This window comes from Hyperoodon ampullatus (assembly GCF_949752795.1).
Source record: "Hyperoodon ampullatus genome assembly, chromosome: 2".
Classification (NCBI taxonomy): Eukaryota; Metazoa; Chordata; class Mammalia; order Artiodactyla; family Ziphiidae; genus Hyperoodon; species Hyperoodon ampullatus.
In genome coordinates, this window is record NC_136915.1 from 11,834,647 (window position 1) to 11,851,387 (window position 16,741).

Genomic DNA, 16,741 nt, shown 5'->3' on the forward strand with positions numbered 1-16,741 from the left:
TGAGATTCCATCTAGATCTGGAGTCTGAGCTCTTAACCACGATGCTCTACTACTTCGCTATTAGTTACTAAGCTAAGCATCATTTTTCTGTGTTTTGAAGAAAGCTTCGTGAACCTTTTTCCCGCCCCCAATGGTAGTGGAAATGACTCCTGCGTTAGTCCTGTCCCCCATCAGGTGCAGTTCCCCTTCCCCTCATTTCAGATGAAGATCAACAGTTCTCGGGAAACTCAGCAGTATTTGCTGCAAGAACAGTTACGGCAGCATCTGGCAGAGAAGGAGAAGCTGACCTAGGAAAGGCTACAGCAAGAGGAGAAGCTGAAAGCCAGAGTCAAGTGGCTAATGGAAGAGAAATCGTTAAGGCGGTCCCCGTCCTTCTCTTTACTACTGGAAACTGATGAAATGGGCTTTGCTATGAGAAACAGAGGGCGCATACTTAGATGGAGAAATCTCAGCAACTCCTTGTTGGGAACTAAATTAATTAAAGAGGGTGAATGATGTAGGAGGAATTAACATGAAGCTTGAATCCTAAAACTCAGAGATCAACTTGAAGATCAACTTGAAGAGGCAAGGTTATTGAAATGTCTAGAAATGGTACTTTGTTTATATACCGCAGCTGATTTTATTGATACAAATCCCAGTCGTTACTGCGGGTCCTGGTTGTGTCTAAGTGTGTGCAAGACCAACCAATAGTATTTCAGTCTTTTGCTTTCTGTTCATGCATATCAGGGGAAACACATGGCCAAAACTGCTACTTACTTTTCCAGAAACCAGCCAATTAGAAGATAGTTTACAGTGGCGCCTCTCAACTCAAAGGTGTCCACGGATCATATGGGGATGTTGTTGAAATGCAGATTCTGACTCAGGAGGTCTCGGGTGGGGGGAGCCTGGGATTCTGCATTTCTGATCAGCTCCCAGCTGGTACCGATAGCACAGCTCTGCAGACTACATTTTCAGCCACAAAGTCTTAGAAGAAGGTTTTCCCCAAGTTGGCCGATAAGAACCACTTGGGGCTTCCCTGGTGGCGCAGTGGTTGAGAGTCCGCCTGCCGACGCAGGGGACACCGGTTCATGCCCCGGTCCGGGAGTATCCAACATGCCACGGAGCGGCTGGGCCCGTGAGCCATGGCCGCTGAGCCTGCGCGTCCAGAGCCTGTGCTCCGCAAGGGGAGAGGCCACAAGAGTGAGAGGCACGCGTACCGCAAAAAAAAAAAAAAAAAAAAAAAATGCCCCTCCAGGGACTTCCCTGCGTTCCAGTGGTTAAGACTCTGAGCTTCCGCTGCAGGGGGCGCGGTTTCGATCCCTGGTCAGGGAACTAAGGTCCCGCATGCCGCATGGTGCAGGCCAAAAAATAAAAAGCCCTTCCAGGAGCAAATTTGATGTGATTGTTCAGAGATGACACCAGAATGACAAGTGGAAGCCCAAGCTTAGAAGAAGATTAGAAGAAAAAAAGAAATAAAACATGGGGAGGGAACATAGGGGGGATCTCTTATTTATAGTGATGCTAAGTAGGTAGGAAAGTTGGAAATCTTCCTAGATGTGACTTTGTATTCGAAATGAAATTTTTAAATTCCTTCTCTGCTGAAGCCCCATAATGATATTTTCCAAGGTACTAAGTAAGTGACAGGGTTTCTGCTAATCCATGATTTGTTCATGTTTCTTCAAATACAAGAGAGGGAGATTGTGATCACTGATAAAGCTGCTGTCCTCACCATTCTGACCACAGGAGCAGTCCTTCAGTGATCTAGGGGCCAAGTGCAAAGGGTCCCGACATGAGGAAGTCATTCAGCATCAGAAAAAGGCCTTATCTGAGCTTCGTGTGCGAATTAAAGAACTTGAGAAGGCCTGCTTGTCAAGTAAGTTTCCTCTTGCCTACTCATCCCCTCTGTGCTGAGAACCGTGGACCCCAGAATTGAGGGTTCACTTTAGGGACTAACCAATTTGCCAGGACCACCATCTTCTATCCCCATCATTTCATAACTAAAAAAACATAGTTATAAAAAAAAGATGGGCAGGAAAAAAGAAATAGATGGGTAAGCATGAGCTCAGAGTCAAGAGCAGGCCTTGATATTAAATAAACAGGATTTCATGAAAAACTCAGAACCTTGTCCTTCTTTTTCTTATTTCACTGTGGCCCAGTGGAAACTTTTTCATAGACGGATGCTGTGCAAGGACCACCCTTGGGGAACTTCCCAGGATAAATACCCTGTTTAGAGGGAATAGGACTTTCAAGAAACCAAGCTTGCTGCTGGGTGGAGCACTGGGCTAGGACACAGAAGCCTGGCTTCAAGTCCATCCTCATACCTGTGGCTGAAGGTTCGCCTTCAGTGCCCCAGCCCTGTGAGGCTGCAGCCTCATATTAGCTGTGTGTCCTTGGACAAGTCATTTCACCTCTCTGGGCCTTGATTCCTCACCTGCCAAGGGAAGATGGTGAGGTAATTAGTACTGGCCTGTGGTAAGTGTCCAGTAAATAGCAGCTGTGATTTTTACATGCAGTAACTTCTTCCGGAGCCTTAGAGTGTAAACTTTTTCTTTTATAGATCATAAGGACCACATGGATCAATCATTTCTAGACTTAAAGACCCTCGGGATGGAAAAACATGTTCGGAAAATATTGGATGTAAAACCTGACTTGCCAACTTTTTCAAGAGTAGAGATCCGTGCGGTAACCAAAGAAACTTTGTCTCTGCACTGACTGACACGTGGGAGGGTGGGCATGAGGACAGACACTAGCTGTGTGCCCTGGCACCACTGTATACATCATTGGTTCGAGGCCAGGTCCTCCCTGATGGGCTAACACTTGTGTGGACTGGTCGGTGCCTGGCCTTACCAGCGATCCAATGTTTGAATAGAAAGGCAGCTTCCCATCATGTACAGCATGATATAGCATTGCACTGATGCTGGCCAGGTCAATCTCTGGGCCCTCCTTTTCACATCACATGTTATATTCTGCAGAAAATATTCAACAAGCTGATGTACAACATTATGTCAAGAGCTTGCCTAACATTTGCTTTTTGCTATAAACTGAAAAACATGAACACATAAAGGGCAGCAGAAGGGAGCCATGATGATTAAGAAGACACAAGTTCTAGAATCAGAGACCTGTGTCCTAATCCCAGCTCTGCAAGCTCTGTGACCTTGGGCAGGCTCCTAAACTTTCTGGGACTTCATTTCCCAGCTGTAAAATGAGGATGGAAAAATTAAAGGAGATCATTATGTAAAGTGCTTATCCCTGTGCCTAGCTCATAGCGAGCACTTTAATAGATGATAGTTATTATTATTAAACAGTATTTAAATAGTATTATCCAAGACAACCTTCCTTTTTTAGGGAGCATAGTTTGTATTTGCCAGGATTTTAGAAGTAATTTGATTGTTAGGTTGAAGGTGCCCTGTATCCTAAATGGATGTTTGATCAGGTGTTTGACTGACACATGACAATGGACAGCTCTGTTCAGCTTGGCTTGCTGCGGCAGCTGGTCTAAACCAGCTTTTGGAAAAAATAATAAAGCCATCCTATCTGTACCTGCATTTTCTCGTACAATTTTTCAAGACATTTGCTCACACGTCTAGAGATGTGAGTCTTCAGAAACGTGTTGGTCTTCCTGATAAAATCGAACCTTCCTTCTCTGAGGTTGGGTGTAGAGGGACCATCTCCAGGTGGGGAGCTCAGCTGGATCTCACATCCTCATGGTCCTGCTTCCAAGACCTTCTCCTTGGCAACAAGCCCTCATCCCACCACTGACACCACAGAGCAGGAAACCTCCCAACTCTCAATCCTCCAAGGTTGGCAGTAATTAAACGAAAGAGCAGGAGGAAGAAGAGCTGACATCTGTGAACTGCTTACTGTGTGCCAGGCTTTGAGCTCAGCCGGCTCCATGCTTTATCTCATTTAACCATCATAGCAGCCTTGTGTCATAGTTACTATTATTGTCCCCGTTTAACAGATAAGAAAAATTAAGGCTTCAGGAGGTCAAGTACCTCACCCAAGGTCACAGAATAATGATTGAAGACACACCAGGGGTGTGTCCCTGGTGGTGTGTCTGCTAGCCTGCAGAGACTGGGTGTGGACTGTGTGCTTGGATCCTGCAGCCCAGGCTCTTCCTTAGTGACCCTCCCCTCAGGAAAAGAGGGGGCGTCTGGAGAGGTACAGAGGATGCAGCTCAGGGTAGCTGAAGACACTGAGCAGCATCTCAGGTTCTTTTTGCAACAGATCTGCCTGGTTTATTGTCATCTTCAGATACCCTCTTTTATTCTCATCTCCATAGATACATAGACAAATATGTCCACTCTTGTCTATCACAGTCACTTTGGGGGCCTTTATATTTTTGTAGTTGTTTTTTTTTAAGTCTCAGAGGTTTTCAGGGTAGTGCCAACAAATGCTAGGGCTAAGAGATGCTCATGGCAAGCCTTAAAAGCCAATTTATTTTTTAAGGAGCCTTATTATGGTTATTTGTAGTCGTTCAGATCAGGTCCCCTATTCAGTCTGGTGGCCTTTCCATGCAGTCAGTTGGGCTACCAGCAGCCAGCTGGCTGGTTGAGGTCTTAGGGAGATGCAGCTGCAAACACTATCTGCATTGTCTCTGGAAAGGGTCTGAAGTGATGCCCACCCACCAGGTTCCAGAGCTAGGAGAAGGTTGGGCCAAATTTTGTGAGGGTATGGTTTCTGCTGCACAGAAATGAGATTCCTTTGATAAAAAGGAGGGAGGCTCTTTTCCACTTAACCTTCATTCGTTCATTCAACAAACATGCCCACTATGCACCACTCGGTGCCAGGTGCCATGCTGGGCACAAGGAGGGAGATAGTGAGCAAAAGCCGCATGGTCCCCATTTTTCTGGAGCTTGTCTTCTCAACATCAGCGGTACCGATTTTTTGAGCCAGATAACTCTTTGTTTGGGAGACTGCCCTATGTATCGTGGGGTGTTTAGCAGCATCCTTGTCCTCTACCCACTAGACGCCAGCAGCAATTATGACAACCACAAATGTGTCCAGGCATTGCTAAATGTCCTGGAGGGGGTAGGGTGGACAGAGTCACCCCCGGTTGAGAACCACTGGCCTAAAGGGAAGATAGACGAGACGGTGGCCAAAGAACGGCACAAGTGATGCATCATTTCAAAGGCAGTCATGCTCTGAAGGGGTAGGAACACAGTCCTAAAGAAAGCAGTTCACAGAGTCAGACTGGATTTAAAACCAACTCTCTTGGCATGGACATATATACACACACACGCTACCAAAGGTAAAATAGATAGCTAGTGGGAAGCAGCTGCATCGCACAGGGAGAGCAGGTCGGTGCTGTGTGTCTACCTAGAGGGGTGGGATAGGGAGGGTGGGAGGGAGACGCAAGAGGCAGGGGATATGGGGATATATGGATACGTATAGCTGATTCACTTTTTGATACAGCAGAAACTAACATACCATTGTATAGCAATTATACTCCAATAAAGATGTTAAAAAAATCAACTCTCTCAAATTATTCTTTCCAGTTCTTCCATTATTCTTTGGGTTATTCTTCTGGATGTAGAAAATCATAATGGAATGCCAAGTGAGTTTTTTTCTTTTGTTTTATTTCAGCCTCAAAATGGCCTTTCCAGCCCAGGGTCCATCATGGCCACTGAGAAGTTAGGGAAAACGGATGTGGCTGAGGCTTTAGATCTGAGTGAAAAGCTGGTAGGTATACCCAGCATCAGTCCCCTCCTGTCCAAACCTGTGTGCCCTGCAGATAGTTTAAAACCAACGCCACATACATGTTTAGTTGTTACAGTAGCTCCACGAGACCCATCTCCTATCCCAGCATGGGCTGGAAATTGCAGAGCCCAATTCCTTGGAAGACTGGGTAGTAAGAATGAATGTTTATGTCTGTTGTCATTCCCCCTCCCCCACTCCCCCCAATTCTCAACAAGGCACAGTGTAAATGGATGCGGGGGAAAATGAAAGTCCTACTAAAAGCCCCAAATGCACTCATTTGCAAAGCATGTGTTTCTTCTCTGCAACTGCAGAAAATGAATGAAACAGAATTAGACGTTTGCCTCCTCAAAGTGGCCACCAGCGGTCTTGGGCCAGGCCTCTTACCTGTGAAACGCTTTCTCGTAGTACTTGGATATGAGCAAAACCCTCGGGACTATGATGAACATCAAAGATATGTCAGGTCACGTGTCCATGAAACACCTCTCCCCAAAAGAGAGGGAGAGAGTCCACCAGCTTCGACAAAGAGACCTCTACCTGGTGTTTGATAAGATCACCCTACTCAAGAACCAGCTGCAGAGAAAAGAAGAGCTTTTGAGACGATACGAGAAGGACATTGAACAGCTCAAGTATGGCCCGTGTCCCCGGCAAAAGGCCCAGGCCTCCAGTCTCCAGGCTAAACCTCGGGGCAGCTGCAGACCCGTAGGGACCAGGACAAGAGGACAGAGGCCTGGGTGTGGAGGGGGGAGGCGGGATGGTGACTCAGGGCCTGATGGACCCAAGTCTCTGGGCAAGAAAGCAGCAGTTAAAGTACCCTACTGTTAAGGAATAAGGTGCACCTTTTATAAATGTGTCTGATGTTTCACCATGTGTGTGCTTTTCATAATTCCATCCTATTTTCAGTGGTATCCGTTCCCCCACCCTCTCTGGGAAATTGGGAGGGGCTGGTAGCATAACCTGTGCCCCCTTCATGCTGCACGTCCACAGCCAATGGGCTATTTATTCTGCCCTCTAGTCCCCACATCTTCAGCCTTCCCCCCACTTGTAAGGAAACCGCGAAACCAGGCATATATGGAAGTGTTCTGAGGATCTCCCAGGTCGGGAGCCTTGGTGGTGAGTGAGAAAGATGAGGAGAAAAGAGACTTTGTCTCTCCTGTGTGCTCAGGCAGAGCAAAGTGTCGGTTCAGATGTACCAGTCACAGGTGGCAAAGCTGAAGGACATCTCCAAAGAGGCCGAAGAAAAGGCGCTGCTGAAGGAGGCCCTGGCACACATGGAAGAGCGGCTGCACCAGGAGAAGAGGGTCAGCAGGGCGATCAGGCAGCAGAAGGTGAGAGGTCCCTGCTCGGAGCAGAGCCTCTGAGGCTGCCCCTCAGCTCCCTTTAGAAACAGCCAACTGAGGTCCCAGTGGGATCCAGGCAGCACAGAATGCATTCGCTCATTGCAAAGGAAGGTGGCAGAATAGCTTTAGCGTTAGGCAGACTTAGGTTTAGACTCTTGTTCTGCCATTTACTGTGTGACTTCAGGCAGCTTTTTTTTTTTAACATCTTTATTGGAGTATAATTGCTTTACAGTGTTGTGTTCTTTTCTGTTGTATAACAAAGTGAATCAGCTATATGCATACGTATATCCTCACATCCCTCCCTCTTGTGTCTCCCTCCCACCCTCCTTATCCCACCCCTCTAGATGGTCGCAAAGCACTGAGCTGATCTCCCTGTGCCATGCGGCTGCTTCCCACTAGCTATCTGTTTTACATTTGGTAGTGTATATATGTCCATGCCACTCTCTCACTTCGTCCCAGCTTACCCTTCCCCCTCCCCATGTCCTCAAGTCGATTCTCTACGTCTGTGTCTTTATTCCAAGCTGCCCCTAGATTCATCAGAACCTTCTTTTTTTTTTTTTTTTTTTTAGATTCCATATATATGTGTTAGCTTAACCTCTCTGAGACTCATAGTCTAGCTTGCCTCTATTTTTTTTAACTTTCTTTTTTTTTAATTTAATTTTTATTTTATATTGGAGTATAGTTGATTTACAGAGTTGTGTTAGTTTCAGGTGTACAGCAAAGTGATTCAGTTTTACATATACATATATCTATTCTTTTTCAGATTCTTTTCCCATATAAGTTATTACAGAATATTGAGTAGAGTTCCCTGTGCTATACAGTAGGTCCTTGTTGATTACATAGTGTGTAGTGTGTATATGTTAAACCCAAACTCCTAATTTATCCCTCCCCACCACATTTCCACTTTGGTAACCATAAGTTTGTTTTCAAAGTCTGTGAGTCTGTTTCTGTTTTGTAAATAAGCTCATTTGTATCATTTTTTTTAGATTCCTCATATAAGTGATATAATATGATATTTGTCTTTGTCTGACTTACTTCACATAGTATGATAGTCTCTAGGTCCATCCATGTTGCTGCAAATGCCATTGCTTCATTCTTTTTTATGGCTGAGTAGTATTCCACTGTATATTTGTACCACATCTTCTTTATCCACTCCTCCATCGACATTTAGGCTGCTTCCATGTCCTGGCTGTTGTGAACAGTGCTTTCTAAGACTCATAGTCTAGCTCGTCTGTATTTTTTTAACTTTTGATAATTCGTGTATTTTATCTTGTTCTTTCTATCCAGATTACTATTTTTTCTACCAGTTTTATTGAGACATAATTGACACACAGCACTGTACTGAGCTTAAGTGTGTCCAGCATCATGATCTGACTTCCCTGCCTCCTGAAATGATGACCACAATCAGTTGAGTGAAGAGCCCGAGTGTTTTTAAAGGCGGCGCTTCTGATTTTCATTGTTCTGCTAGGTGCCAGGGATACACCGAGGAATAAGCTCTCTTAGAATAAAGATTTGAGTTTGCTATTCTGAGTAGCCAGAATAGTACTCCAGTCTTTCTGACTTGGGGCTGTGTATTTGTACACGCATGCTTGCGTGTATGTGTGTACATGTGAGTATGTGCTGTGTGTTGGGCATGTGTGTGTATTTGTATGTGTGTGTTTGTTGCCTGCATGAGCTCTAAGGAGGCCAAGGTCATAGAAGGGTGCCCTTCTCCTCAACCAGGAGGTGATGGTCAGATAGTTCCTTGCAGAAAGCCTGTCCTCCATCCTGTGAACCTTCCAGGCAATAGGTTTCCAGACAGCAGGCTCTCTGGCTTAGAGCCCCAGAAATGAAAAGTGGCTGTCCTGCTCTGAGGGAGCCTGGATGCGGTGTTTCCAGTGCTCACTGCTGTGAATTCAACATCACAGGCCTTAGTCTGCATGTGTCATGGGGCTGCCTCAGGCAGAGGACAGTTTCCTTTCACACCAAGCAATGCCAGGGAGAGCTGGGCCAGTGACAGAGTTGTGACCTTCCCTTTGATGTGCCCTCTGGAGAGCTCACCCCTCCCCGAAATGCACCCCCCCTGCCCCCAGGGCTTGGCAGACTAGGCCCCAAAGCAGAGACAGCAGACCACAGAATGGGACAGTGAAGGGCCCCAAAAAAGCCATTGTCATGTACTGAAAACCTGAGGATTTACATAATCAGGCTTCACATGCATTATTCATGGGCTGCCTCATTCATACACAATGCAAGGGACATGCCAGCCTGTTTGTCAGGAAGAAAACAATAATACATTTTAAAGTTTTGCTGGATCCTAAAGGGCACTTGTATACATCTGTCTTGGCATCCGTTCCTTCCAGGGAGTATATCTTCGTTGTCCTTAAGCAGAAATTAACAGAAAGTAGAATTCCTCTTTTCTAAGTTTTACACTTAGTATTTTCACAAGGAGCCTTAGTTTTTTAGCCTTCTGTATAAAACTTTGAAACTCTTCACCAGTTCACAGATGTGGCAGGGTTGAAGCACTGAGATGAAATTACACATCTTAACCTTCAGAATTGCCTCCCCCAGAAAAATGGAGTTTGTAGTTTTAATGTTGGACCATCTCTTCACCAAGCAGACCTTTCAAGAATCAAAACTCATATTTCCACACTAATATCTCTGGCTGTGAAAATAAGACTTGGTATAAGATGCTGGGTCTTCACAGCGAACTGGGCCTGTGGCTCTGTCCATGTGGCAGAGGGACGGGAACCGCGGCCCAGGCCGTGCTCACTCGAAACCACTTCCCACATCACTCGAGAAGCCGGCAGTGTCTCTCAGAGTTCAGAGGCCAGATTTGGAGTCAAACAAATAGGGGTCAAGCCCCACCGCTGCCCCGAATGAACCTGATAAGTGGCTTGACCTCTGTATCGCAGGTTCCTCAACAAAAGCAACCAAAACTGTTAGCGAGGGGCCTACTGCGTGGGGCAGCGGCAGGGTTAAATGGCAAAATGCCTGCAGTGCCTGGCACATCGCAAGCCCCGTTTCTAAGGGGGAAGAATAGGCAGCTCATGGATGGGTGGGGATTCCTCTATTTCTTTCAGGGAGCTTCCTGCCAGCTGACGCCTTCCCCGGTCCTCCCAAAGCCGCCAGCTCTTACGGGACGCGCTCTTCTCTTTGGTGAATACGACTAGGGCCACGGCCAAGAAAGGACCCAGATACCTTTTGTGAATGGGCTAAGGCTGGGATTTTCAATAGGAAATTTTTAAATGCACAGAAGTTGCCACTTGGGAAGCACGCAAGCCCTTTCTCAGGGCTTGAAGTGGAAGAAAGGCTGAAGGGCACCGGCTGCTTCTGGCAGGAGAAGCCGCTCAGCTCTCCTGCCAATCAAATCTCCAGCCAATCAAGTCCTGGCTAGGGGGCGTGACCACCTCTTTGCCTTGTGGTCTCAGCCAGGAAAACCCCCTAACCTTCCCTCTGCTTAATTAGCTCAGATCCCTCTTCTTTAAGATGAGAATAAAAATGGCACCTAGCTCGTAGCCTTCCCAATGGGAGCTTGTATACAAAAGCCTTAGCACATAGGACCACAAAGCATACACGCTCTCCTACCATCGTCATTATCCTCACTATTCTCTTTAACTCACTATCTTCCAAGATTTCCTTGGGTCCAGGTATTCTCAAGATTCCGGCCTCCTCCGTGCCACTTGTGTGTTTTGTTTGTTTGTTTGTTTGTTTTTGCAGTACGCAGGCCTCTCACTGTTGTGGCCTCTCCCGTTGCGGAGCACAGGCTCCGGACGCGCAGGCTCAGTGGCCATGGCTCACGGGCCCAGCCGCTCCGTGGCATGTGGGATCCTTCCGGACCGGGACACGAACCCGGGTCCCCTGCATCGGCAGGCGGACTCTCAACCACTGCGCCACCAGGGAAGCCCCACAATTGGTAGATGTTGTGTAGGAGGAGCGTGGGATGGGAGGGGCTTGGGGTGGTGCTCTTCCGCCCACAATGATGAAGTAGAACCATGTGGCCAGGCCTATGCAGCATACGGAGAGAAGAAGGCTAAAGAAAAACACCCTCCCCCACCCCCTTCATCACATCCCAGTGTGTTCAGTAAAGTTCAGGAAAAGCAGGTGCACAGGAGCCAGGCTCTGCCCTTCAGTGCCCAGCTGCCCACTGATGGAACTTAATCCAGGACGGAATTTTGCAGCAATGTTCAAACTGGGGTTCCCTGGAGCCTTTGGGTGCCATGGAAAGGTGTGACTCTCAAAGCACACACACCTTTCTCCCGCCAGAGAAGCTCTCCATTATCTTCTACCCCAAGTTCCTCATGGGATTTTGCTTGGATAAACGGTTCTGCAAACAAAAAGGGGGGGGGATGGGGTGGGAGAGAAGAAGGCTGTTGGTTTAAAACTAACCCCTGCTTTATAATATCTGGGAATTTGGATAGTGATTGTCTCAACTGAGTTTGTGATAAATACTGAGTGGCTGCAGCCTCGAGGCCTTCTCCACGGAAAATGCCTGGAGGGCAACTGTCAGTTCAATACGGGCCCATCAGCCTTCACGGACAGTCCTCTGAGGGTAGAGTTAGCATCCTTCTGGGAGAATGGAAGAGTCTTGTAAGCACCTATGCCCTGTCCCAAAAGACAGCCTTATTTCCTCCCTGAGTTTTGTGACTACCCGGTAGGGTTGCCAGATTTAGGGGAAAACAAACAAACCAAAAACACGATGCCCAGTTAAATTTTAATTTCAGATAAACAACAAAAGCTATTCAGTATAAATGTCCTAAATATTACACGGGGCATATTCACACTAACAAATTTGTTGGCTTCATTCTGAAATTCAGATTTAACTGGGCATCCTGTATTTTATCTGGCAACCCCTCCAACATTTACTGAGCACCAACTAGACACCAAGCAGGGAGGTTCTGAAGCAGGTGTCGCAAGATGGCAGCCCACAGATATATTCCATTTGGCTCATGGGATTTATTTTTAAGTTACATTTCAAAATAGGGCAGTTTCCTGGAATACTCTGGATTTCCAGCTTCTCTGGGAAACTTGGAAGATCTGGCGACCCTAGGCCCACAGACCCACAAGCCACCATCACAAGCCTCCATCTTCCAGGCCCCTTAGAAAGGCGCTGGGCTCGTGTGTTTGCTGCTGTCCACCACCACCCCAGCTCACTTCACCCACTTCTTTTACTTTCCTGGCCGCTGTAGGAATCAGGTTGGCGACCCCAGTGGATGCTCGGGGCTCTAGGAGAACGTCTCCTTCCTGACACCACTGCACATTCACCTGCGGAGTGTCAGTCTGCAAGGGAGACCCCAGTTCCCTCTCACTTTTGTGTCTCCAGTGCCTAGGGGATGCTCTTTCTTTGATGAGCTGCCCCTGAGGTGCAGGGTCTTGAGCAGATCAGGGTCAGCAATAGTAATCAAACCCCAGGGGAGCGGCAAGCTCCAGCTTTTCAGTGATGCTGTCTTCCCAACAGGCCCCTGTAGTCCCTGCCAGGGAGGTTAGCCACTGGGGCTTTCAACATTTCCACTGGGTGGAAAGCCACTGGACATCTACAGCCTCTTCCACTGATCTAGGAGGCTCTGCTTCCAGCTAAAGCAGATCTGTCCTCCAAGAAGAATACAGTATCCTTCATAGCCTTCTTGGTTGACCACCTCCTTCTCTGCTGGAATCTGGAACAGAGATTCCCTAAAAGGTGCAGCAGGACAGTGTAGCGTTACCCCAAAGCCACACCCCCTTCTGCAGACCTCTATCCTCACCTCCTCACCTAGGAAGGCTCAACATTCCATCCAAATGGGTAGCATCATAAAGTTGAGAAAAATCCATTTTTCTCTGATGCAAAAGGCAAAGAAGAACATAAGCTAAATTTTGTCAATATTCTTTCTGTGTTAAAGAGACGAATGTTTGTAGAGCTGATGAAGAACTCAAAGATGCAGAACTCACATTTCCAGGTGAGCCATAAGAGAGAAGAGAGAAAACCCTAGAACGTCAGCAGGAAGCCCAGTTGACAGTTATCCCACATCTATTATGTATTGAGCATTTGGCATGTGCCGGGCACAGAGCCAAACACTCGACGTGCAGTATCTCTTTTAAGCTTCACAACAACCCTATGGCGTGGGTGTTGTTATTATACCCAATTTACAGATGAGGTGTCTGAGGCTCAGAGACTTTCTTTGTCCAGAGCCACACAGCTCAGGAGGAGAGCTGGGAATCAGTGCAGATCTGACACCCAGGTGAGTGCTAGCTTTTCCTCCTTTAGGTTATAAACCTCCAGGTAATAAACCTGATACATTTCCAGTGGCATTTCTCTTAAATTTCAAGGAAGCATCCTCTAGAATTCTCTTCAAAGTTGAGAATTAAGACTATGAAATCTTGAACATGTTGAAACATTGCCATTGACAAATCAGCCCTGGAACTGGAATTAAGCCAGTCCACGTTCCCACTTTGCAGACAGTAGAGGCGAGCTCTCAGGAAGCTAGAAAGCCAAATACATTTTGGTTGAATATGAGAGAGGAGATATTCAAGTTTGATAAAAGGCCACAGTCATGCTGAGGCAACCAAATTATCATGGGAAGAAACGAAGATATTCTAGGTGAGGAATATATTTGAAAAATAGAAGCTTCTCAACCAGCATCCTTGTGCGAAGACCAGAAGGTGGTTACTCCCCAGAGCAGGATGTTAAGAGGATAGAGAGCATCCTTGAGGGCCCCACTTGATCTGAGACGTTTGCCACCCTGCAAAGTGGAAACGACTGGAAGTTTGTTACTTATTCACTCACATATATGACTGAGCTGGGAGGAGGCAGAAACTGCCCTACATCTAGGTTTTGTCTGAGGACCACCTGGGGATGTGAAATGGCAGAGGAGATATTGGGATGGGTCCCGGATGTTGTGGGAACATTGTGCTTCCCTGAGATGTGAGAACCCCTGGAACTTCACGCTGCCTCTGGCTTTAACAGAAGCGGGGCAGATGGTGCTTCGGCTAAGAGCAAAGAGCCAGCTTCCCATTCTCCCTGCCCTCCAGCCTGAGCTTAGAAGTTTGGTGTCTAGGATCTCCTCAGTACAGAAAGGTTTCCTCCAGGTTCCTTGCCAAGTGTAACTTGGGCGACTCCTTCCCCAATAGTGGGGCTTGGGCTTCCCTGGTGGCGCAGTGGTTGAGAGTCCGTCTGCCGATGCAGGGGACACGGGATCGTGCCCCGGTCTGGGAATATCCCACATGCCGCGGAGCGGCTGGGCCTGTGAGCCGTGGCCACTGAGCCTGCGCGTCCGGAGCCTGTGCTCTGCAACGGGAGAGGCCACAACACTGAGAGGCCTGCGTACCGCAAAAAAAAAATAAAGGGGTGGAGGGGGCTTTTTTAAGGATATAAGGGTGAGTGCCTCATAAAAACTGGGAGCTGAAAGAGAGCCTGGCCTCGAAATAGAACTGGTAAGCCATCAGATCTCAGGCATCATCTCTTTTACACACACACAAGCATGCGCACATGCACACTCAGGCCGTATCTCCTCTCTGTGTCTCTGTGTGGCTCCCCTGATCTCTGCTCTCTCCAGTCATGTGACAGGAAGGAATGACCTCATGGTCCCCCAGTTCAAAGAACCAGCCCAGGAAGCAAGTAGCATCTTAGAGCCCATAACCCCAAATCCTGGGAGTGACCATCTTAAAAGCCCAGCCCGTGCCAAGTGCCCGATCAGCTATGACCAGGGACAGAGTCACTCACGTGGCTGCCTGGATCCAGGAGTTGTGCTCAGAAAAGGGTTAGACAGACCCCCTAGAGTATGCTGCATTTTAGCCTCCTAAGACATCAGAGACATAAGGCATTGAGTTCAGTAACAGCTTTTCGAGAGAAAGTCCATCCCAATGAAATTGCCTATAATCAGAAACTCCTGAGTCAAAAAAAGATGCAAAAGTCAGAAGAAAACGTTATCTGTGTATCTGGAGAGTGTACACCAAAATGTGAATAAGGTTACCTGTGGGTAGTGTGATAATGGTGGATCATTTTACCTTCGTTTTGCTCACGTCTATGTGTGTATATAAATATTTTTTACAACAAAAATTTTATTTTGAGTAAAATAAAATGCCATTTGCGAAATATTTGGGGATCTCCCTACAATTATAGAGTTTGGGCATTTGTTGCTCTTGCTTGTTGTAGGTTGGAGCCAGAAAAGGCACCCCAAAGATGGACCAAGGAAGGGAGATGCTGAAGAGAGAAATGTCCAGCAAATCCAGCCAGAGCCTTCTGTTTTCTAAACCTGGTGGAAGGAACTAGAAACGTCGTCCCGCTGGGCCTCGCGTGATCCTCCGTGAGTCAGTGTAACTCTTCTGCGTCAAACTACTAAGATGCTTTTCTAGGACCTTAAAGGTTGCTACCCTAGTGTGTTGCTTCCTAGACTGGTATTTTGCACAATACTGTATTTTGGAGTGTGTGAGGAGAGGGGTTCTTTTCACAGATATTATGAATGTAAACATACGCAGGCATATGAAGAATAAGTTTGAAATTCAGACTCCTAGGCCTGGTAGATGCAATTATGTGTTTGGGTAGTGACAAACCCAAATGTCACACCTCCAAGGAGCTCTGAGAAGCCCGCAGTTGAGAAAACCCAGGGCGTGTACTGGGGCCACAGGACAGAATGGTAACCTCAGGGCTGTTGGGGCCATGGTAGAGTGCATTTATATCTGAATTTATTAGAATCAATGTGAACAGCAACCCGTTTTATCGCTTCCATAACAGTGAGTCATGTTTATATGGCATTCTGCGGTGTTCAAAACACTTCTCGTCTAATCCTCTCTCAAGCCCTGGGAGGTAAATAGCATTATGTTCCCCATTTTACAAATGAGGAAGCTGAGGCCCAGAGAGGTTAAATGGCCCGTCTAAAGTCACACAGCTAGTAAATTCAAGAATTGGATCTGGAACCCAGGTTTCTAACTCCATCTCACGCTGCCCATTCTGCCGCACCAAGACAGCCCAGTAGGTCAAGTCCCAGGCCATCAGGACAGACCAAGTACCCAGTCATCAAAGAACACACACTGCCCAGGTGGACACACCCCTTTCCCGTGGTGTTTGAAGAGACCCTCATTTTTGCCTTCTCTCCAGCCATCTGTTCTCTCCCTGCCTTTCTTGTACGGCCAGAGACCACCAAACAAAACAGGAGGAAGAGCCAGAAGCCATGAATATCATTTATTTTTTATTTTTAAAAAGCCACAATAAAAGTATTTTGATATTTTAAAGCCAAATGCATTCTTTCTACTGATTAAAACTAGAAGGAAATGGGAAAAATGATTTGCATGATCTTCCACTAAAGGTACTTCTTCCACAGTGAGAAGGGTGAGCATCACCTGACCTTAAAAATAATCTTGAAAATCCCAGCAGTTTTCCATAAAGAACATATTCCTTATACTGTACCATATCCCCAAAATCCAAAACAGCAATCTCCAGCACCAGAAAAGATCACTTGGTCAGGCAGTAGTTAAGTAGCTGGCTCATGTTTGGAAGCCAAATTGTGTGGGAAAAAAAATACTTTGGTTGAATACAAATATTTGAATTTGCATAAGTTAAATGTAATGCCTATGTGACTCCACTGTATTTGAGGTCTTTTAAAGGACGTGTTAATCTTTATCATATCAACATTGCAACCCACAATGGCAATGTCCTTTCTTCACTCCTTGAACTAGATGGTTCTTTAGGTGTCTCCTCAGCCACACACCCCTTTCTCTGAGAAGGCACATTCCCCAACCAGGTTTACCCTACCTACTGCTGCTCTCTTGGCCACACC

At 46.7% G+C, this 16,741-nt stretch overlaps 1 protein-coding gene across 1 annotated transcript in view; it reads left to right on the forward strand.

The window, feature by feature from the left end:
* The window catches only part of LOC307063653 (forkhead-associated domain-containing protein 1-like), a gene marked incomplete at both ends in the record, with an annotated part of 92,838 nt that extends 77,601 nt beyond the window's left edge, over nucleotides 1–15,237 (forward strand). The window contains 10 exon segments of the mRNA XM_079719882.1: nucleotides 202–288; nucleotides 292–353; nucleotides 909–918; nucleotides 1,723–1,852; nucleotides 2,537–2,661; nucleotides 5,566–5,661; nucleotides 6,085–6,305; nucleotides 6,842–7,004; nucleotides 12,869–12,925; nucleotides 15,121–15,237. Of these exon segments, the coding sequence (XP_079576008.1) occupies nucleotides 202–288; nucleotides 292–353; nucleotides 909–918; nucleotides 1,723–1,852; nucleotides 2,537–2,661; nucleotides 5,566–5,661; nucleotides 6,085–6,305; nucleotides 6,842–7,004; nucleotides 12,869–12,925; nucleotides 15,121–15,237 (1,068 nt within the window).
* Nucleotides 15,238–16,741: the final 1,504 nt, after the last annotated feature.